Source organism: Protopterus annectens, chromosome 5.part0 (genome assembly GCF_019279795.1).
Source record: "Protopterus annectens isolate FY-2018-M chromosome 5.part0, PAN1.0, whole genome shotgun sequence".
NCBI lineage: Eukaryota > Metazoa > Chordata > Ceratodontiformes > Protopteridae > Protopterus > Protopterus annectens.
Genome location: NC_056735.1, coordinates 1,448,433,170 through 1,448,457,162, shown reverse-complemented (window position 1 = coordinate 1,448,457,162; position 23,993 = coordinate 1,448,433,170). Strand labels below are relative to the sequence as shown.

The 23,993-nt window shown below is 44.0% G+C and overlaps 1 protein-coding gene across 1 annotated transcript in view; it reads left to right on the top strand.

Moving 5' to 3' along the window:
* The window catches only part of LOC122801730 (DNA excision repair protein ERCC-5-like), a 941,093-nt gene extending 924,854 nt beyond the window's left edge, over window positions 1–16,239 (top strand). Inside the window, exon 16 of the mRNA XM_044071253.1 lies at window positions 15,274–16,239. Within this exon, the coding sequence (XP_043927188.1) occupies window positions 15,274–15,879 (606 nt within the window). The 3' untranslated portion in view covers window positions 15,880–16,239. The remainder of the gene's footprint in view (window positions 1–15,273) is intronic.
* The last annotated feature ends 7,754 nt before the right edge of the window (window positions 16,240–23,993 follow it).

Here is a 23,993-nt window from a genome sequence, read left to right as displayed (position 1 = left end):
GCAGGACTAAGGATTTTAGGCAGTCTCAGCAGTTGTTTGTTTCTTTTGCTTTGAGTTCTCAGGGCAAGCCTGTGTCAAAACAAACTATTTCTAAGTGGATTGGGTTTTGCATTGCATTTTGTTATTCCCATCATGGCAAGGAGATTCCAGCTGGGATTAGGCCTCATTCCACTAGGGCTACTGCCACTTCAACAGCATTTCTAAGGGGGTGGCAACTAAGGATATTTTGGAGGCAGCTACTTGGAGTTCAGTGCATACTTTCTCTAAGCATTACCACCTTCCTCTCTACTCTAAATCTAGGGCTGGTTTTGCCACGGCTATTTTGCAGGGCATGTTGTCAGCTCCTGCTTCCTTATGATTTGCCAGCCTCCCTTACCTCTGCTTTGGGATTCTACCCAAGTGTTAGGACTGCAGCAATGTGGTATGAAGAACATAGTACAGTTTTGTACCTACCATAAATGTAGATGTTCAAGATCCACATTGCTGCAGTCAACCCTCCCTCCTTCCCCTCTGTGTTTAGGGGTGGTTGTGTGGGTGAGGTTATGCTCTTGTAAATTTGTATATATTGTATATATATTTGGTGCAGGAGTGTGTGGTGTTTTTGGTTTTAGCCTTATCTTTTTAGGGTCTTCTGACATCTGGGGCAAGAAAAGACTGAGGATATGACGTCGGTCATGCACATTTGTACCCTGACGTTCTGACATCAGACTAATGCGCCTTGACCGACGTCAGCCATATACTTTGGTATTCGGGCCGACTGGGACAGCGGACTACCCAAGTGTTAGGACTGCAGCAATGTGGATCTTCGAACATCTACATTTATGGTAGGTACAAAACTGTACTTTTGTACCTACCATAAATGTAGATGTTCAAGATCCACTGCAGTCCAATTTACCCTCCCTCCTTCCCCTCTGTAGTGTGAGGTGGTTGTGTGGGTTGAGTTATCCATCTGAGGTATATTTTGCATACTGTATATATGTTGTATATATTGTACATATTTTTGGTATTAGGCTGGTTGGTTGTTTAGTTGTTGTCTTTGGGTTTGGACCTTTCTTTTTAGGGTCTTCTGACATCTGGGGCAAGAAAAGACTGAGGATATGACGTCGGTCATGCGCATTTGTACCCTGACGTTCTGATGTCAGTCAAATGCGCCTTGACCGACGTCAGCCTTATACTCTGATATTCGGGCCGACCGAGGGACAGCGGACTACCCAAGTGTTAGGACTGCAGCAATGTGGATCTTCGAACATCTACATTTATGGTAGGTACAAAACTGTACTTTTCTTTGCTTCCGGCTGGGAGCCAGTCACTACCAGCTCAGGGTCCTTCCCTTTGGTCTCACCACAGCCCCCAGGGTGTTCACCAAAGTGTTAGCAGTGGTTGCAGCCCACCTGAGGCTTCAGGGGGTGCAGGTCTTTCCGTACCTGGACGACTGGCTTCTCACCGCCCCAACAAAGCATCTACTATCCTTGGCAAGAGACTCCTTTCTTCATCTAGCTCCCTGCCTAGGCATCACGATAAATGTAGGAAAGTCCAACCTGGCCCCTACTCAGTTGATAGAATTCATAGGTGCCAGGTTAGACACGAGGAAGTTAAGAGCCTTTCTCACAACCGACAGAGTTTGGAATCTGCGACTCCAGGTGCGGGCCATCCTCCACTCCAGCTCAGTTCCGGCGGAATTGGTCCTGAGGGCACTAGGATCCATGGTGGCAGCGATTTCTCTTCTTCCACTCGCCCGGTTGAACATGCGGGTTCTTCAGTGGACACTTCAAGTACAATGGTCATATCTTTCTCTCCCCCTGCATCATCCCATTGCAATCAGCAAGGCTTGCAAGCAGTCTCTCTTGTGGTGGCTCCATTCCCAGGATCTCCACGGAGGCCACCCCTTTTGTGCATCTCCCCCTCTCGCCACAGTGACCACAGACGCCTCCCGCCTCTGGTAGGGGGGCATTTTGCGGGCCGGATGGTCCAAGGCACGTGGAACGACTCAGAGACCTCCCTGCATATCAGTGTTCTGGAGATGAGAGTGGTGCTCTTGGCGTTGCAAGGACTTCATGCCTTTCTTCCCTTGGGAACAATTGCGATTCAGTCAGACAACATGTCGGTGGTCTGGTACATCAACAAACAGGGGGGAACCAGGTCTTACCCTTTATGTCGAGAAGCCATGAGAGTGTGGGAATGGGCGATCTCCACCAACCGCTTTCTCATCATAGCATATTCCGGTCGGTCCAACATCCTTGCGGACAAGCTCAGTCGCACCATTCTCTCCCGTGCAGTGGTCTCTCAATGCTCAAGTAGCGAAACGTATCTTCGCACAGTGGGGAACTCCTTGTTGCGATCTCTTTGCTTCTCCCTTAAACACCAAGTGCGACAGTTTTTTCGCTCTAATCCCAGCTCCAGGGATTCCCGAGGCAGCTCTGGTGCATGCTTGGCCTCCCGGTCTTCTTTACGCATACCCCCCTTTGCCTCTGATGCTCCAGGTTCTTCAGAAAGCCTCTCGGTTGGGGTGCAGAATGATCCTCATAGCCCCATTCTGGCCTCTGCAGATCTGGTTCCCTTACCTAAGGTCTCACTCAGTGAATCCACCTTGGATTCTAGATCCCATTCCGGATCTGATATCACACCCATCGAACCTACCAAATCCGAACCTGGACAACCTGAAGCTGGCTGCTCCAGTTCCACTCCTAATCAGGACTCCCGGTATCTCGTCTCCCGTTAAGGCCATTCTGGTAGCGGCTCATAAACCCTCTACCAGAAAAATTTACCACAGTAAATGGAAGCGATTCTCCATTTGGGCGGAGTGGCAGGGTCTAGATCCCTTTCTCGGTTCCCCTTCCTTTGGTGCTAGACTTCCTTACCACTCTTTTTAATGATCGCGCCAGTAGTTCCACGGTCAAAGTTCAGCTAGCGGCCATTTCTCATTATCATGTTGGTCATGACTCTGGGCCTCTTATGTCTGCCAAATTATGTAAAATCTTCCTAAAAGGCACCTTTCTGCTTAGACCCCCTGTCAAGCAAGGCGGTTCCACCATGGGATCTTTCCTTGGTTCTTCAGGCCTTGACTGCTCCCCCCTTCGAGCCTGCGGCCACAGTAGATCTAAAATTCTTATCTCTTAAGACTGCATTGTTAGTAGCCATTACTTCAGCCAAAAGAGTTTCGGAACTTCAAGCCCTATCCATGAAGCCGCCTTACTTGATCTTCCATCCAGACCGCGTATACCTCAGGATCAATCCCTCCTTTCTTCCTAAGGTAGCTTCGGAAGCAAACATTAATCAGTCCATCAACCTCCCTGTTTTCTTTCCTAAATATCAGAACAAAGGCGAGTACAAGCTGCATTCATTGGATGTTCACAGGCAGCTTCGTTTTTATCTTAACAGGACAGCTGGTCACAGGCAATCCAACCAATTGTTCATTTCCTTTGCCAAATTCAATCTGGGTAAACCAATTTCCAAAGTCTCCTTGTCACGCTGGATTTCCCAGTGTATTCTATTAGCTTACCAAGTTTCCGGGAGGTCCGCACCGGACGAAGTCCATGCTCATTCAACCCGGTTTGTTTCTACCTCAGCGGCCTTTAAGGCTAGGATTCCTCTGGATGACATTTGTTCAGCAGCCACTTGGGCTTCATCTCATACCTTTATTTCTCATTACAAGCTGGATATCACGTCTAGAGGTAGAGCATCCTTTGGCTCTGCATTGCTCCGGAATATCCTTCCATGACGGCCGCCCAAGACTCAGGTAGCTGGGGACTCTGTCCTACAGGTTGCTGACAAATGAATCTCCTACTTCAGATTTAGAAGTTATGTACTTACCATAACGTTCCATCTGAGTAGATGGATTCATTTGTCTGCAACCATCCCACCCTCCTATCCCCCTGGCCTTGTCAGTTTCCTGCATAGAATGTGTTACCCTTTACTAGGGTATTTGATACAGGGCAAACTCGATCTGAGGTCATGTAGGGAGAGCAGGGCATTATGGGTGAGGGGAGGAGCTAGGAGCTCGGATCCATAGCTGGATAAACCATGCCGGTTCGGATCCGATATCGGATCCATAACCCACAGGTTGCAGACAAATGAATCCACCTACTCAGATGGAACGTTATGGTAAGTACATAACTTCTAATTTGCCTATATCTTAAATGATAATTCATTGAAGGTGTTTAAAAAAATGAGTGTCATTATGGCAGGCTTGAAGTATTTGCCATAATGACATTTTCTTAAACTCCTTTATTGAAAAAAAGAGTGCCATTATGGCAGGCATTCAAATTGTATAATCTGTCTTCCCTTTGCCCAGTCTGCTGAGGGTTTTAGTCCTGCAAGACCTAAACATCAACAAAATAATGTGGATGTTTATTTTTTCCATGATGTACCATAGACCAGACCAAAGCAGCACTCTGACCACAACTCAGATGCTGATCCAGGACCATCCCCTCCCTCCTGGGTATCTGATAAAAAGATCAAACAGCTGAAGGATATGTTGAAACATCCTTCAGTGCCATCCTCTATTGCCAGTGACTTTCCACCAAGTACTTAACTTACAAGTCAGTCAGTCTCTTTATATGCAAGCAGCATGACAGAGGTTCAGATTTCAGTGTCAGTGGGCCAACTGCAGATAATTTCATTGACAGAACATTGTTGTTGTCCGTACTAGTAAAAAAAAATTAATGAAGGGGTCTCTGCTGTGCCAAAAGTTGATTACAAAAAAGCTAGCTAGAACTATGTTGGAAGTAAAAGACAAAATGCCTAGCTGTGGAGGGTTCTATATTGAAATTTCACAATACCAAAAGCTCAAAACTTACAAGATCAAGCCCAAATGCTGTAATCTTGTAAGTTAGAAAAGACATGTAAAACAATTGTTTTGGCAGGGAGACAAGTCCCCACCCCCACTGCTTATATAGTCCAAGGCCAAGATTGCACCACAGTGGAGAAAGTATCAATACCCCGATCCCCACTGGCAGGCAGTCCTGCACAATTTACATTCTGACAAAAAGAAACATGGTTCCATTTCTTTTTGCTGATTTAAGTTTACAACGTTCAGACATTTGGGCTTGATCTAAATTTCAAGAATTTAAGATTTGAAAGGGGTACCCTGTGGAGCAAAGTGGCAAAGAAACAACTTTGCTGTACCACAAAAGCTGTTCTTTCACCAACCTGTTCACTTGTGTACTCGCCAGCGAGCACCTCATTACCATTAATTATCTTGCTGTCAGATCCAAGGCCCCTCCCAGCAGTGGCCATACAGCAATCAGCATAGACCTTTCTATTGAGACAGGCAGATTCATTACCAGCATCACTGACAGGGCTGTATGGCATTGATCACCCAACTGCTACTGTTGGCACTGATGGAACATTTGTTCTTTCTCACTGCCTGTTCTTGATGCTGGCCTTTCTGTTTTGGCTTTCCTTCCCCAAACACTGGCAGCCTAATATGCTTCACAACAAGTTCTGTTGGATTTGCATCTGTGCAGCAAATGCTGATACATTGCCAGATGTTGATTCAGCAAACTCTGCTACAGTTTGATGCCTGTGGATCACTCAGTGATGAGCTATGATGTTCTCAGGCATTAAAAAAGGATCCCTGCTGCTGCTTCTAAACAAAGCACCAAATAACACTGTTCATTGTCAGAATCTGAACCCTCCTCTAAATGACTACATAAGGCACATTGGAAGCCAAAGTACTTGGATTCGTTTGTACAGTTACCCAGCTGAGAGAGTTTGGACATTACCACTGACTTTTGACCGCATCTGAACAGCTGCATAGAAAAGTCAGTCCCCATCCACACAGAATATAATGATAAATTCAGAAATAGACATCTCTGCTGGAGCTCCCATACAAATAAGTTGTATAACAAAAGAAGAAACATAAATATTGCTAGAAATTCCCAGCCTTCTACCTCAAGACCACACTGATGTATGCCAGGAAGGAAGTGCACTTAAAAAAAAGAAATAAAGCAAATACAAATGTAAAGTTTCTATCGATAAACAAAGGAAACTACAAGTCAGTCTTCAGCTATGTCAGAAAATTAAGGAATAATTTCCGACAGTGTACTTCGCTAATCCATGATAATATCACACACACTTATATAGCAAATATCACACACTGATATAGCCAGTATGTTAGCAGAAAATTTAGTGCCAACTGTAACCCATTTACCCACATTGTTGCACTCACTATCCCTGAAAATTTTGTTTCCCCTTAAATCACCTTGGAGCAAGTCTTAGAATGCCTGTCAATGGCAAATATGTTTTCATGGGATCAGACAACATACCAGTTTGTAGTCTCATCCGTGCCAATTATGCATTGTCTGAAACTCTGCTTAAACTGTTCAGCTCTGCCTGTCTGTCTGCAGATTTTGTGCCTAATATCCAGTGTGACTGCACTACACAAGGAAAGCCCTTCTACAGACCCAGATAATTGTATGCCCATCAGCCTCACCAGCTTTGTATGCAAAGCCATGGAATAAATCCTAGAAAAACTTATTTATGCACAAATAAGTAGCTTCACTGAACTAGACACCACTCAGTTTGGTTTTATGAAGGGGAGATCCTGTATCCTGAACCTAGTAAGTGTCAAAAAGATTACAGAGGCTGATAACAATAGTCAGTTTGTGCAGACTGCTATGTTGACTTGGCCAAGGCTTTTGATACTGTCCCTCACACTGGAATTTTTGAAGAATTGGGCAAACATGATGTAAACACCCCCACCCCCACCCCCATGTTTTGCACTGGATTGTAGATTGTCTGTCCAACAGATCCCAGGTTGTGAAAGCTGCTAGTTTAGTATTCTGTCTGAATGTAATATTGTAATGAGTGAAGTGCCACAAGGATCCATGCAAGACCCTCTTCTATTTGGCATTTACTTTGCATACTTGCAGACTGATAACCCAGAAGTGTGGTTTATTAGGTTTTCTGATGACTGTAAGTTAAATAATAGTATCTGCTCATCCGTTCATACTAAACAAAATAGCTCCCACAAGTGTTGGTATATGCACATACCAACTCAGGTTAAATGCAAAAAACCTGCAGATGTTATGTAGTCCAATCTCACCTACATTCTTACCAGTGGGTTCGGAGCAGAGTATCGGCTCCAACTTGGCCAAACTTTTCTAGCTCAAAGTCTTCTATTGGCTGGGCTAAGAAGGTATCCCATGCTGCACTGCTGTATATCCCCAGATCTTGTTTGCTGCTCGTGTAGCTCGGACATGGTCTCGCTCTTGGCTGTGGCTAAGTACCTTTTATCTTCATCTTCTTCAGAGAATTCGTTAACAAACAAAAGCTATTTTAATAGCTATTTCTATTTGGTGTTTTTTTTGGGTATATTTTGTAGTGTGATTGTTTTTGTGGTATCCCACTAGCTGTTCCAATGGGCTAGGCCCATTTCAGTTAGTGGACCTAGTCCGTCCCCTTAGTTGAACCTGTGTTTGTTTTTTCTATATAAAACCATTTGAATTAGAGGTTTTAGTGTCTTTCTTCATTGTTTTGTATGCGAGTTGGTCTAAAACCGTTTTAGTTAGAGGTTTTTAGCCCTAACCTTCTTAGTGTGTGTCCCTTATGAGGATTGTGTGTGCTGTTGTTTGTGGTAAAAGTTGTTTCCGCGCTTAGTGTGGTGTGTTTTGCGTGCCTGTAGTTGATTTTTCAGTCAGGCAGTGACTTGCTCGTTATATTGGTATTTGTGATTATTTTTCAAGATGTCCGAAGATTCCAAGGAGCAGAAACCTTTGGGTTTTAAAAACTGTTCTAAGTGTGGTTACAAGATGTCTATCACCGATGGACATTCAGTATGCGTTTATTGTCTGGAGCAATCCACCTGCAGGAGTCGTTCAGCTTCTGTCATGCTTTTAGTCCTAGGGTGCTCCAAGAAAGAAAGAATAAGTTAATTCTGAAGGGACTCTTGAAACCTTCGTTCGAAGAGACCATGGATCCTACTTCCAGTTCAAAATCTAAATCCACAAAATCAAAAAAGAGATCTCCGGCTCCTTCAGTCTCCTCGGAACCACCGGAAAAAGTAATGAAACTAGCTTTGACCTCCTCGGCTCCACTGTCCTCGGGGCCACAGGAAGTGTCGGTGTTGATGGAACCGGCGTCGGCTCCAATTATATTGGAACCTCTTCGGAGCCGATCGCCCAGTACTAGACCAGTGTCACCTGAGAGGCGATCCCGATCTCCCTCCCTGTCCTCCAAATCCTCCAGGACACTTTCAGATGTGAATGTCATTAAGGTGGTGCAGAGGCTCCTTCAATCACCGGTTTTGGCTAAATTGTTCTCCGCTCCATCCCAGTCTGTTCCGGAGTCCGTCCCGATACCTTCTTCGATTATTCCTCCGAGCGCATCTCTGTCCTCTGAGCCAGAATGCTCCGCTCTGTGTGATGTTCCTAGGTCGGTTCCGATGGCCCCTCCCGGCTCATCGGTGCTGACATCAGCTCTGACCCCGTCGGCGCCATCCATGGGGTTCGGGACTCGGGATTCTTCAGTCGGGCCCAAGGGGGACACCTCGGGATACCTTTCAGTTCCTAGTCTCCCTGTCGGTGCCTCGGCTCCTGTCATGATCTCGGAGGCTGGCCGGTCCTCAGAATCGGGGGGGGCAGCCTTTGAGGCCATGCGGAGTGCGCTGGCCAGATCTTCAGCCACATCATGCAGGTCGGTCATTCTGTCCCCTACCACTCCGGTGAGAGCCTCTGATCACCACCTATCTGTAGACAGCAGAGCCCCAAGGCCTAGGGATACCCCCACGAGTGGTCCCCAAGTTTCTGAGGGCCCCTCAAGAGTTTTTGCCTGAGGAGCCCCCGAGAAAGAAAACGTGCAAGAGGAAGCACAGGATGAGTCTCTCACCTCAGATACTGACCTCGAGGAATCGGAAAGGTCCCCCAAGTCATCCTCTGACGATGTTTCTTTCTCCGACATCCTGAAGATATTGAAACAAAGAGGTGACTGGAGTCCAAAGCCCCCTCCGAGGAGGAGTCGGTCTTCCAGAAGGCCTTTCATGCTCAGCCCTCCTCCTGGGTGTCCCCACCCTTTGACGAGCTCTTGGATTTAATTTGTCGGAGGGTGTGGAAGAACCCTGATTCTGTTGAACCTGTACCCAGGAGACCCAATAAATTTCCGTTTGCTCCCCTGGGTAAGGAGTTTTTGTCCAAAGGAGTCCCTGTGGATGCCATGGTGGTGGCGGCGGCCACTCAGAAGGAATTAGTCGGGACTTCTTCCTCCGTCCATCCTCCTAACAAGGAGTCTAGGACCATGGACCGGTGCAGGAAGCGTACCCTCTCGTCAGCAACCTTTACCTTTCGGTTGCTGAACTACCTGTCTCATTTTACTCGACTCCAGAGAGATCTCCTCAAGGAGTTAGGAGATACTCTCGCTGGTAACGTTCCTGAGGCGGTGGCCCAGACGGTTAATGCCCAGGTGTCTGCCCTCAATTTCATTGTTACCTCCTCCATGTGGCTCATTTCATATGCAGCCAAGGGAGCGAGTAGGGCAGCAAGCTCAGGAGTCGCCCTTAGGAGGCAAGCTTGGATGCACTTTTGTCATTTCGCGGAGGCCTTAAAGTCTTCTTTCACTGATGGCCCTCTTTGGTTCTTCTTTGTTCGGAACCAAGGTGAAAGACACCCTCACCAGGTGCAAGCAAGAGGGAAAGACTCTGTCTGCTGTAGGGGTCCGTTTTTCCCTTCCTTCTAGGCCTTACCCCAAGGCCCAGAGGGGTGGGAAGATGTGGTTCAAAAAATCACAGAGGTTTTTTCCTGGTGCACAGGGTGAGCCCCCCTCCAGAGGCAGAGGAGGGGTAGGTTATTCAGGGAGATGCCGCCCTAGAGGCAGAGGGGGCCCCCCGCAATTCGGGAGACCGCGATTCCTTTTGCGGCTCTCCCTACCGTAGTTCCTGATGGAATACCCGACTGTGCATTTCCAGAGCCAGTCATTTTCAATTTCGAGCCCTGCCCTTTGGTCTCACCACAGCCCCCAGGGTGTTCACTAAGTGTATGGTGGTGGTGACAGCTCACTTGAGACATCAAGGATTCCATGTGTTTCCATATCTGGACGACTGGCTCTTCACCACCCCCACCAGGCATCTACTAATCCAAACCAGGGACGCTATCATCACTCTCTGTCAACAGCTGGGCATAACACTGAACTGGGAAAAATCTGCCTTCTTGCCCTCACAGCATGTCCTTTTTATAGGTGCAGAGCTAGACACCATTCAAATGCAAGCCTTTCTACCGCAGGAAAGAATCAGAGTCTTACAGCAACAGGTGCACGCCCTCCTACCCCTGAGGAAAGCAAAGGCAAGATGGGTTCTCCAACTCTTGGGGACTATGGCAGCAACAATTATGTTGATCCCTCTAGCGAGATTGCACATGAGGCTCCTTCAATGGCTCCTCTTTGCTCAATGGTCTCTCCAGAGACTTCCACTTTCCCACCCTATTTTGCTGGCTGTGGGTACAGAGTCCAAGGTCCATGGACAGATGCAAACAGGATCTCAGTTGGTGGCTTTGCACCAACAATCTGGACAGGGGAAAACCCTTCGTTCCACCAACCCCGGTTGCCACAGTGACCACAGACGCCTCCCAGATGGGGTGGGGGGGTCATTATCTCGGTAGGACAGTCCAAGGCACGTGGCAAGATCACGAGATACATCTGCATATCAACGTCCTAGAGATGAGAGCGGTGCTACTTGCGTGGCAGGCACTTCAGAGCTTTCTACCTCTCGGGACTATCGCAATACACTCGGACAATATGTCAGTGGTGTGGTATATGAACAAGCAGGGAGGAACCAGATCATACCCCCTGTGCAGGGAGGCCATGCGAGTGTGGCAGTGGGCAGTATCTTCCCAATAGTTTCTGGTGGCAACGCACATTCCGGGGGAGTCCAACATGATAGCAGACAGGCTAAGCAGAGCTATTCTGATGCCTTACAAGTGGTCCCTGAATCGTTTAGTTGCAGAACGAGTCTTCAGCAGATGGGGTCAGCCTTGCTGCGACCTTTTTGCCAGCCCCCTCAATGCCAAATGCAGCAGCTACTTCACGCTGATCCCCCCACAGGGGGAGTCGCCCAGGGACGCTCTAATCCACGATTGGCCCTCCAGTCTGGTTTATGCTTTCCCTCCATTCCCCTTGCTATCAAAGGTGATTCAGAAAGCGCAATCCTTGGGAAGCAGAATGATTCTAATTGCTCCACACTGGCCTCGTCAAGTCTGGTTCCCCTTTCTCCATCCCTACATTGTGGACACACCTTGGACTCTGTACCCACAGCTAGACTTACTGACACAAATGTCGGGACAGCTCCACCCCTCTCTGCGGACCCTCCGGTTGACAGCCTGGCTACTCCACTTCCGTCGTTAGTTAGGCTTCATCATTTTTCACCTGAGGTAGTTCATATTTTGTCTTTCTCTCATAAGCCCTCTACTAGGAAGATTTATTCCAGCAAATGGAAGAGGTTTTCTGTTTGGGCTCATACCCAAGGAATTGACCCTTACACAGCTCCAATTGCTTCCGTCTTGGAGTTTTTTCTATGCTTTTCCAGCAGGGCTCAGCGTCCGCTACCATTAAAGTTCAATTGGCAGCAATTTCTAATTTTCATATTGCTAATGAGCCTAGTCTGATGGCTCACAGACTCTGTAAGGATTTCCTGAAGGGCACTCTGTTACTCCGTCCTCCAGTCTCAGAACCAGTCATGCCCTGGGATCTAAATTTTGTTCTGCAAGCCCTTACTTCACCACCCTTTGAGCCTGCAGCTACCTGTAACTTAAAATTCTTGACCTGGAAAACTGCCTTTTTAATAGCCATCACATCAGCCAGACGCGTTTCAGAATTTCAAACTCTTTCTGTCAAACCTCCATACTTGATCTTTCATAAGGACAAGGTTTCTCTTAGACCAAACCCTTCCTTTCTTCCTAAAGTGGCGTCCATATCTAATCTTAATCAATCTATTAGTTGCCAGTGTTTTTTCCCCATTTTTCAAACAAGGCAGAATTTAAATTTCATCAGTTGGATGTACACAGACCGTTACGTTTCTGTCTGCACAGAACCAAAGATTTCCGAAAATCTGATCAGCTGTTTGTCTCCTTTTCGGAAAACAGAATTGGGTCCCCTGTCTCCAAAATCACCATATCCAGATGGATATCAAATTGCATCTCTTTCATTTATTCCTCAGGGGGTAAAGACCTACCATTCCCAGTCAAGGCTCACTCTACACAGGCTGTATCCACATCTACAGCCTATCAGGCCAGATTGTCTATGGATGATATTTGTGCTGCAGCTACCTGGGCATCTCCTCACACCTTTGTTACTCATTACAAGCTGGACGTGGTATGTAGGGGCAGGTCTTCCTTTGGGTTCCACAGTACTCAGGAGTATCTTCCTCTGAGCCTCCCAGGATGTAGGTGCTAGGGACGCTGTCCCACGGGTAAGAATATAGGCGAGATTGGACTACATAACATCAAGAAGTTATGTACTCACCATAACGTTCGATGTATGTAGTCCATCTTGCCTCACATTCTTACTTACCTTCCCCCCTTCCTGGAGGATCTGGAGGTTAGGTCTGTTTTTTAGAGCTCCCTTTACCTTTAGTTTATTCCTCTTTACTTGGATGTTGTTATGCATGGGGTATGAGTGTGGTGTTCGCAGCAAACTAGATCTGGGGATATAGAGCAGTGCAGTATGGGATACCTTCTTAGCCCAGCCAATAGAAGACTTCGAGCTAGAAAAGTTTGGCCGAGTCTGAGCCGATATTCGCTCCTAACCCACGGGTAAGAATGTGAGGCGAGATGGACTACATACATCGAACGTTATGGTGAGTACATAACTTCTTGTTTAGTAGCATTTAGCAAAAAAGCTGCTCCCACCTTGTATGTTATGAATGGTACTCCATTTCAGATATAGACAATCATACAAGAACTGGGTGCAATAACTCTATCTCATTCGATAGTCATATTTCCTCCAGTCGGGAATTCCTTCCTATCTAGCCTGGTTTATTACCAAGGGAATACCTTCAAGAACTGAAGAAGTGATTCTACCCCTGTATTCTTCCCTTATCAGACTCATCGTCAAATACAATGCCTCCTCTAGTATGAACAAATCCAAGAATATTGCTTAACTAGAAAGGCCCAAGGATTTCTAATCAAGAAAAATAAAGGTCTTAAATCTTTCAACTATCACAAAAGATTAACAAGACTCATCTTATATTCAGTAGCCTCCTGACTGCTCCAAGAGGATCTGAGTCTAGCTTTTCAAGCCCTGAAAGACTATATCCTGTTTCACTGATAAACCAGTGCCTGTTCAAACACTGATGCTAGGGAATCTATACCAAAATGTAAACATGACGTACTGGAGAGAGAGTTTCATAACACAATGTATCCCCAACCTGTAAAATAAGTTGCCACTGCACTTCAAAGTACTTCTTTGACTACCTTTAAGGCTAGTCTTGATTACTGCATCAGTAGACACAAATTTATCCCAAGGTTGTACAAGACCTGCTAGATTTGAGAAGTAAACATTGTGCTTGTCAGAAATGGCTGTTGATTCATGCTGCAGTTTGCCTTTATTGACCCTGGTTTAATTGTAGTGGTAGAAAATTTTGGACTTCATTTATTCGGTTTATTATGGATTCTCTAGTATTTAACATTATTTTTAGTTTATTTGTTTTGTATATGTTGCTACCTATTAATATGTATGCTCACTGTTTATTGAGGTAATTTATCATTCTTGTAATAATTTCTTAATTTTTGTATTAATTCTACTCTTGAGATGCTTCATTTATACTAGTCATAGCGTGTTAAGTTTAAGCAGAGTAAAAACTGAAGTTCAAAGAAGGCTCTGAATGGTCTTAGTCAAATGATCCTTCCTGGTCTCTCAAGAGGAGATTAGATCTGATGTTTGAAAGTGCAGGGTATGCAATTCCACATAATAATCATCAGGAAATCTATGACTAGGAGCCAGTCACGACCTATTAATAAGCCTGCCCTTTTGGTGTCATCACATCCTGTAGGGTGTTCCTAGTAAGAATTACTTTTTTCCCTTACCTAGATGTTTGGGTCCTTGATGCATTCTCCCCAGAGCAACTAACCAAACTTGCACAGTCTCTTATCAGAATTCTCAGTCTCCTGGACATCATGATTGATGGCACATATTCATAATGTTGAGTGTTTTCAGTATCAAAGCACATACATATAGGTTGAAGCACAAAACAATGAAACTACTGCAAACAGCATATTTGCAGGGAGACAAGCCCACCCTGTACCTTCCAAACCCACTGTACCAATTTCAAGATGCACTACAATGGGGAAAGGAAAAAAAACTGCCCCTTCTGTAATACGATCTTGAGTAACATGGTACCAGCTTTTTAGTGCTTTAAAAAAAGTAAGAAAAACATAGTGTTGATGTTCTGCCGTATGTGGTCAATGTTATGTGTTTCGATACTGAAAGCTCTTAACCTATCTGACAGGTGTATCAGTAGACACACAGCAACAGTTTGGTAAACTGAATACATTTACCAAACATTATGAGCTAGAAGTTAAACTCAAGGTCTGTTCCTGATTGTTAAAAAAGATGGACCTCTTCTAACCAAATTGGAAGATTTGTACTTATAATGCTGGATCTGTAAGAAATGTGTCCATCTTTGGTAATACAACACTCCCACCCATCTTCCTACCATGGTCCTGGAGTGACTGTTCCTGCTTCTCCCTCCTAGTGCACAACCGAAGGCAGTTAGTGAGCACTAGCTTTCTGTCTCTTTAGTTATTCCTCTGTTTATCATGATTACCTTCATGATATATTCAAAGGATACCAAGAAGTTTGCCAAGAAGAACTGGTGAGATGAAAACCAAGTAGCATCATTGGAGTTAGAGTCAGCAGATTACCTAAAGATGTTCCAGGAGTCAGGTGGTCCTAATGCCTGTGTCATATTGTCCCGACTGTTACGGAAGGTAGATATGCATTTTACAGATCTAGGATTATATTGAGTCATAACTTTTAACTTATAGTAAGTTACTCATTTAGCTGTACTACTTTCCTGTTTGTAAATCAGTCTATATCTCTTATGTTTTATGTATTAAATGTGTATCACAATGCATGATGTGATTCCATTCTCTATGTTGTGTGACATTTGTGTAATATAGAGATTAAAATATGTAATGTTTGCATTGAGACATAAACTCTTCTTTATCGGTTTGTAATTGCTGATCGTAAGACTAGCCTGATTGTTTAAATTGGTCATATTTTGAAGTTTGTTTTAATTTCCAGATGTTACGCATACATTTTTTCTTTAATTTTATTTGTATTTCTTGTCAGACACAGTTGCGAATTGACTCATTCTTCAGAGTGGAACAGCATGAAAAGCAGGCAATTAAAAGCCAGCGGCTTCGTAGAGCTGTGATCTGTATGCGCAGGAAGGAGAAGGAGGGTGAACATCACAAGGTGAAGGAGACAAATGATGCACTGGAAGAAAGATTGAAAACACCAGTAAAAGATAAGAAAAACAAATCAACCCAGTGTAATACAAAAGGGCAGACTGAGTCATATTCACTTGGGATTAAAAGAAAGAGACCATCAGGAAAAAATCACAATGTGGTAGAAGATGCAGGAGGTTTTGTTGGATCAATAAATGCATTAAATCAATCAGTTGCCTCTTCTGAAGATGATTCAGAAGATGGAGTAATAACCACTAGAGTGAAGGAGAAGTCATGTGAAAAATATATACCAATTAAGGTAGATGTTAAAAGAACAGAAGAAAAAGACAGGAATAACAGAGACACTCTTGAAGATATTAGCTCCAGTGAAGAAGATAGTGAAGAGGAAAATAAAGTTATGGTTACTGCCAAACCTGTTTTTGAAAACAAAACATCTGATACAAAAAAAAGTAGAGGAAGTAGAACAAAAAAACAAAAAAGACCATAAGATGTGTCATTTGATAAAAAGAACTGGAGTATGCATGTCATGAATTCAGCTGTTTTCTACTTGTGAACATTTTCTGATGCATCCTGTTTTGTAACAATATATATAAAATCACTAAATGTAATGTTGCATTCTGACATTCTGATATAAGTGTAAAGAAATTAACTGTATATGTTTTACTAGCATGTGAAGTAAACACATCTGTACATTATAGTATACTGGTATGCCCTTAAGGGGTCATTCGCATTTATCCCATGGATCTTCTTTACAGGAGGTTTAAGATATTACACAGTGAAGAGTGTAGCTTGTCTGGGTCTTTCCTACTGCTTTAATGAATGGTTTGTCTGTGTGACCTTTTTACCATTTGGTTTAGAGATTATTTGGGATATTGTGCAGGCATCTTGATGTTTATTGTCTATCCGGATTGATTTTAAGCTCTGTGTATTTATAAAATGTAGCCAACTAATTTGTTGACAGGATCAGAAAAAGAATGAAACGTGGCATGTCTGTATTTACTGGGGTTTAACTTGACTGGTCTGAAAGTACCAGTAAAGACCTAGTCATGGGCATTTAGAAACAGTGTAGCTCAAGCACTGATATGATCTTAAGGGGTATTTGCATATATCCCATGGTCCTGCAGTGGTTTAAGTATTACATAGTGGAGACTGTAGCTTGGCTTGATCTTTCTTGCAGTTTGCACATAATGTTGTTCAGGTATGTAACATAGATGAAGTTATCTGATAGATAAGATGTCAGAGAGCAAATGTACTTAGTTTAGTATCATAGTACTTTTCTTTTGTACAGCAATTTTGCATATGTAGGTTGGGATTCTTAAAGCTATATTTAATAGTTTGTCACTTAAGTAGTTTGCAGTATGAAATATTTTTGATATATGGGCTGTTAACAGTTAATATGTGTGTCCCACTGCAGGTACTTGCAGTTCAGAATAATGTATTTGGTCTGCCATTTCATTATAAAATACAGTACAGTCGAAGAGTATATAGCATGGTGGAATGCTCATTTGCATTCGCTGTACTTGCAGACTCTATTCTGTGTATTTCTGAGATCCTTCGTTAGTATGTAGTAATGCATTAAGGGAGTCTCTGTACCTTCTGACACCTTGTTCTGAGTGGTACCCTCTCCCTGTCCAAGGGACTCCCCTTTATGTGCTACTCGAATATGGTAGGCTTACCACATCAAGCTAAACCAATGACATGCACAATGCATGCAGATATGCTATTAATGCATAGTCAGGAATTGCTCTGGCATATGTACGCAGTGTGTTCCAGAACAATTTAGCCTAGTATATTTGACCCTTTAAAAAGAAGCAATAGAAAGAGATGATGTTCTTCGTGTTTCACTGTTGCAGTCATTACATTTGGGTTATCTGCCTGCAGGTAGCCCTCAGCCCGTCTCAATACCAGAGTCTTGGATTCGTATGTCGGATGCTGTCCCTTCTTCCATGATGTCAGGTCGTCAGGGGGTATAAAACATGCAGCCGACGCCATTACATCAGTTTTTCTTTCCCCAGATGTCAGGTGCCCCCATGTTATATATTATGTTATGTTACACCTCCAACAAAAAGCAAATACACCAGAAAGCTCAAATACACCAAACAAGAAGGAAAGGTAGAGCCAAGGGAAGTCAGGGGACTGGAGGGAGGGTAACCAGGCTGCAACAGTGAATACACTTGAACATCTACATTTATGGTAAGTGTACACAACTGTACTATGTTCTTCGTGTTTCACTGTTGCAGTCATTACATTTGGGTAGAGTCCCAGAGCTAAGGAAGGGAGGAGGAAGCTAGAAAGCATTAGGACCAGCTATTAAGCCCTGCAAAACTGCAGTGGCAAAATCAGCTCTGGATTTAGAAAAAAATAGGCATGTGGTAATGCTTGGTGAAGGTATGAACAGAGCTCCAGGTAGCTTCTAGGATGTCCCTGGTAGGGACCCCTCTGAGAAAGGCTGTAGAGGTAGATGCAGCCCTGGTGGAATGTGATCTTATCCTCGTAGGTTTTCCATGGTGCTTATAGCAGAAAGGAATGCCATGGGCTATCCATTTAGGTTTGCTTTGAAATGACCTTCCCCTCTGCCCCTGCAGCAAAGCCAACTAGCAGCTGTTCAGATTTTCTGAGAGGCTTCGCCCTGTCCAAATAATATCTAAGCTGTCGGTGCACATCCAAAGAGTGCAGAATTCGTTCTCTTTTGTTTTGTGGATTAGGAAAAAAAGATAGACAAATGAATGTACTGATTTAGGGTCACACTAGACACCACCTTGAGCATAAAGGAAGGATTGGTCCAGAGGGAATCCCCTGAATACACTCGAACATCTACATTTATGGTAAATGTACACAACTGTACTTTCTTTAATTAGACCACTGTAGTATTCTTTACAGGTGGAACTTCACCACTAGGTGTCCTTTGCTACCAGCCAGAGTTCAAGATTTCAGGAGCCATCCCACTAGTATAGATTGTGGATTTTGTACAGTATACTAATAGAAAAGCGGGCTTACCCCCATACTATCTTCAAAATGTTCTTGCCTTGCTTTATATATGCATATGTCTTGTTCAGAGATGTGTAGTAGTTATTTTCATCTGTATGGTTCAGGGGAACTCAAGCAGATAAGAGCCCCATTGGGAATTTGTTCTTTTGTTTTCTTATTGTATGGTAGTTGATTGTTGCTAGAGTTCCCTGTGACCTTTTTTATGTTTCTCATTAAAAAATAAAAAGAGAAAATCTGGCCATGGTAGGTAGGTCCCTTACAGAAAGTATTATACTAGTTGTGTCTTATGCCTCAGTGCAGAACACATCATCAGTTGTAATATTTGCCTGTAGTTTGCACCTAAACTCTCAGAAGTAAGCTGCATTGTCTTGGTTTATATCTAGACCATAAAAGCTACAGGTTCTTGGTTCACTCTTCGGTTATGTGCTCCTCCACCAAGCTTTTGCCCAAAAAGAAACAAGGGCAAAGTAAGTAGGTTGGTGGAGGAGGATACATCCCAGTCATTCGTAATTGACCAGCTCCATTAGGAGCTTTTTGCAGCTCTGCACTTGCCATCATCTTTTTCTCTTTTGGATCCTCTGATTATGCCCCTTTGGTGGCAGTCTTGGCCTGGGAATCAAGCACGTCCATGTGGACTAATTGCTCGAAGGGCCCCTTCCTCACTCATCTGGTCTGGTAGCAACAATGGGGAATCCTGGTTTTTACTACCTAGGGCAAAAGCACAATTCACAAGGTGTTAATTTGTAAGGAGATCAGAAGTTTCAGAATGGAGTTCTGACCTGACAGACTGAGTCATCAGTCTTTGCAAGAGGACATACTGCTCAAAAACACACAGGAGACGAGACATATTTCTCTTCTTCCCTTGTCTAGATAAATACCAAGTATGAAGGAGCTTGGGCCTTCCCCCTCTTCTCCCATTCCCATTCCCATTCTCAGGTAGGCCTAGAGCTTGCTGAAAGTGCTCCTAGCCAGCCCCTGAACAAGTGGGCCTTTCCTCCTTCTCTAACAAAAGGAAGAAAGATCACTCTTCTAAAGAAGAAAAGGGAGGTCTCAACATGAATGAGCAGGTTCCAGTGATGTCCATTTTGTCTGATTCAACATAAGGGACTCTGATCTGACTCAGATCTGGCCTTGGCACCTTTAAACCTTCAGATACAGGGCTCTGAGTCGTCCCATACCCATAATTCCCCTTTCACCCTCAAAATACTTCATATCTCATTTGCCACCTAAACCGAACAGTCACAGGGCTTTGATGTTCACTTTAGTATAAGCCGTTTTTGGCTAGTTATCATACAGATAATTTTTTTTTCTCAGCTTTCAGCTGTCATGTCCTTATTCCCTTACTTATCCATTATCAACTGTTAGAGTTAGAATTTATAGGGAAAAAATAATTTTTATTAGGGCTGACTTTAGGAATAACAGTTCTGTATTTAATATCTTTATTTTATTTTTTTGTGGTATCTGTTACCATTTTTCATATTGTCTGGATATTCAGGTTTGTGAATGTGTATATTTGTGTGTTTAATATGTATTCCTTCAACGGTATGGCTGACAACATTTTTAAAAAATGCTTAAAATGTGGTCATAAGATACCACCACAAAACCCCCCACTCCCTTTGTGTTTACTGCTTGAGAGCGGCACATTTAGATGCAGACTGTGAAGTTTGTACTTTTTTGCTCACCAAGCTTGTAATAATAGTAGGAGGGGCAAATTGATTCAGAAGGGTCTTCTTCCTGCTCATTTGGGCAAATGTCTGTCATCTCCTTCCCCATCAACCTCAAAGGAGAAAGAGAAACAACTTTCAAAACCAAAAGAGTCGACCTCAGAAAGCAAGACTTCAGAGAAGGGCCTCGAGATCTACAAAGTGGTCTATGGACCCAGCAGTTTTCCATGGGTCTGGCAACAAAAATTTCAAAGCTTTTGGATCCAAAGCCACAGATTCATTCATCTTCTCCACTGCTACTCTCTTCCCATGAGACAGTTAGCCCTCAGATTAATTCACCGTTACTTCAGCAATGATTCAGGACTTCCACAGTCACTTATTCCTCTGTCAGGTCATTCTTCAAAGAGTCTAACCGAAGTAGACATCAACAGAAAGATGTGGAGATTCCTTTGAACGCAGATACCATTGGGGGTTCTGTTGCTTCCATCCTTGCTGGTTGAGACAAGAATAGGCCAGTGACCCCACCACTGATGGCTCCCTTCCAGATCCAGCCTTGGTCCTGTAGCCATCAGATATGAACATCATCAGAGCACCTACATTGACACTGATGGTGCTTTCCACTTCAGTCCTGACTATTCCTCAGTCTCTCCCGTCTCTGACCTTGTTGGATAGAGACAACAGTCTGAGCCTGAAGCAATGGGGCCAGTGCTTGAGGGGATGGATCTACTCTGAAACTGTCGGAACCCTCCCAACATCTCAGGCCTTCGGCTCTCAACAGCTCGGCTCCGATGTCGACTTCATAGTCTAAGTGGCTTAAGGCCGCAGGATCTGTCTATATTTCCCCTATTAGAGAGACTTCCTAAACTCCAATTTCTGCTTCAGCCTTCAAGGCCTTCTAGTGGTTTCTTTCCAGACTGAGAGGTGCCTCCATCTTATTGACATTCGACCCAAACTCCTACTTATTCTGCTTCAGACAGCACTCCTCATTGACGGGGGCAGTCAACTTCCAGAAGCCTTGGGAAAGTTCTGTCATTGAGCTCCAAGTCTGTTTCGGACCCATTATCAGATAACCCAAAGTCAGGGTCATAGAAAACAGACTTGCAAATTGAAGCTTTACTGGAATCTGTCACAGAACACATGGATTTGGATTAAGGTGCGGGTTTCCCTAGATCCCCCTTTGGAGACATCTCCTTTGGTGAAATTCTAGAATTGAAACAAAGTGTGATGGTCTGATACATCTTCCCTGGAAGAATCCATGCTCCTGCAGGCTTTTGGAGCTGGCTGTTCTACTTCTTAGGTGGTCCCTGCTCCTGAAAGCCTCATTGATTTGGCATTGCAGTGGATCTGTAAGGAACCTGAAACAGCAGAGCTAGTCCCCCCCCCAAAAAAACAGAAAATATTTTGGCCACACCAAAGGATATAGCTTATTGGAGTAAAGGTCCCCCTGAAGATGCTATGGTCATATCAGCAGCCCATGTAAGAAAGAGCTCTCTGAAGTGAGCTCATCTGTCCATTCCCTTAATAGGCAATCCAGGACTCTGGACAGATTTGGAAAATGGACTTGCACTTCAGTGACCTTTTTCTTGAGAGCACTGAACTATCTTGCCCACATTACTCCTTTCCAAAGAGAATTGACCAAGGAGATCAGCAATTCTCTTTAAGGTAATTTGTCATCAGATAAACAGAAGGCCATGGAATCCCAGCTTATCTACCTTAACTTCCTTCTCTATTGTTTGTATACGTCTGCTTTCCAACTCAGTTGATGGAATGACTAGCGCAGCAGGTACCGGCATAGCTGTATGCCAAAATGCCAGGATGTGGTTGTGTAATTTTGAGGAAAGCTTTAAAATTTCATTAACACCCCCTTTGATGGTTCCACCTTGTTTGGACCAAACTACCAGAAGTGAACAGGACAGGACAGTAAGACCCTATCTGCCACAGGAATCTGCTTCTCTACTCTTTAAAGAACTTTCTTCAGGAATCAACAAGGAGGAAAGAAGATATGGTTCAGTAAATCTCAGGGTTTTAACCCAGACACTTCATTAGAACACCTACCATGGCAGAGAAGGGGGTAATTTTAATGGACATCATCCTAGGAGCAGAAGTGGTCCACAAAACCAAGGATTTTATGATCCCTTCTCTTGGAAAATCCTTTCTGCACTCCTGAATGCCACATTCTGGAGACAGTCAGGAAGTGCTTATCCCTATTCTCTCAAACCTGGCAGGCCATCACTTCAGACCCTCGGGTGTTGAGAATTATAACCAGAGGATACACAATTCCATTTCCATCCCCACCTCAGATGAAAGTTAGGATTCCCTCGGTGCTGTTTCATCAGATGGAGTCCCCAAAGCAGAGGTCAAAAAGCTAATGAGAAAAAGGGCATTCCCACAGGTCCCACCAGGCCAGATAGGATCTGCAGTCTACTCCCAGTTCTTTTGAGTTCCAGAAAAGACAGGATATGCAAGGCCTAGTTTAGCCACCAGCAAGACTAATTCTAAAACTTCTGGGGCTTACGGCTCATATCAGATGATGGAATACGTACACAGAGTTTTTAGCGGGGTATCCTTTCTGTCCTTCTCCTGTAGCTGTAGTTACCCCTGACCCTTACCTTTTAGAGTGAAGAGGACATTATGAAGGGAAGACTGTTCAAGGTACTTGGACACCATTAGAGACCAACCTTCACATCAGTGTCTTGGAAATGAGAGTAGTCCTATTTGCAGTGCAAGCATTTCAAGCCTCTCTTCCAGTGGTTGTGATTTCAATTTTGACAGACGTGTTGGTAGTCTGATACATCAGCAAGCAGGGAGGATCCAGGTCTTGCCCTTTATGTCAAGAAGCAGTGACAGCGTGGAAGTGGATGATGTCTTTGTGTTGCTTTCTTTTAGAAACTCATAATGTTCTGTAGTACTATCTCGCCTTCATTCTTACATATGGGTTCGGAGCCGATCTTTGGCTGTGACTCAGCCTATTACAAAGCTCAAAGTCTCTTAGTTGGCTCATGACTAGGTAGGTATCCCATAGTGCACTAGTACAATCCCCAGATCTCGTTTGCTGCATCTACGAGTTCAGAAGTGCTTCTTGCTTGGCTGTGGCTAAGTTCAAACTTTTTTGTTGTTATTATTCACTTTACTGATTCTGTAACTTGTTATCCTAATATTAGAAGTTAGTTATCTCATAGATAGTGTTTAGAAGTGTTTTTTGCCATTTAATTAGTTAGTTTGTTGAGAACTTGTTGGCCCTTGTTGTTCTCCATTTGGTATTCGGTGTGCTAGTTTATATTACCTTTGATATTAATAGGTCCGTGTTTGTGTTAGGACCTTGTTTTTCTCACTTTCCTATGTGTGTGTGTGTGTGTGTGTGTGTGTGTGTGTGTGTGTGTGTATATATACAGTGTTTTTGCTAGTTTCTTGATACAGGTTATTTCTCTGTAGGTTTGCGTTTGTATTAGGGCCTTGTTTTCTAAATTTTAGATATTAAAAGATTGCATCTTTTTCGATGCTTAGTTAGAGCGTCTTCTGTATGGCGACATGCGTGAACGGGCGTTCCTTCGTTGAAGGTTGTGCATTAGGCCCGGCAAGCCAGCACGTAAAACTCTACTGCCAATCATTAGCGGACCGGAGTTCCGCTGTGGCGACCCCTAACCGGGAAAAGCCAAAAGACACAGAGATTAAAAGATTGCATGCAGTGTTGTTTGTTCATACTTTACCTGCTACTGATGTTTCTGGTCTTTCTCCGACTTAGCTTATCCAGCTAGGTCCGTTTAAGTTAGAGGACCCTAGTCCTCTGCTATTTTTCATATTTTCTAACAGGGCTAGGCCCGTTTAAGTTAGAGTACCTAGTCCTCTTTACTCTTTCTTTGTGTGTGCTTGTTAGGGCTAGGCCCATTTAAGTTAGAGGACCTAGTCCTTGTTGTGCTTGTTGTGTACCTGTTAGGGCGAGGCCCATTTA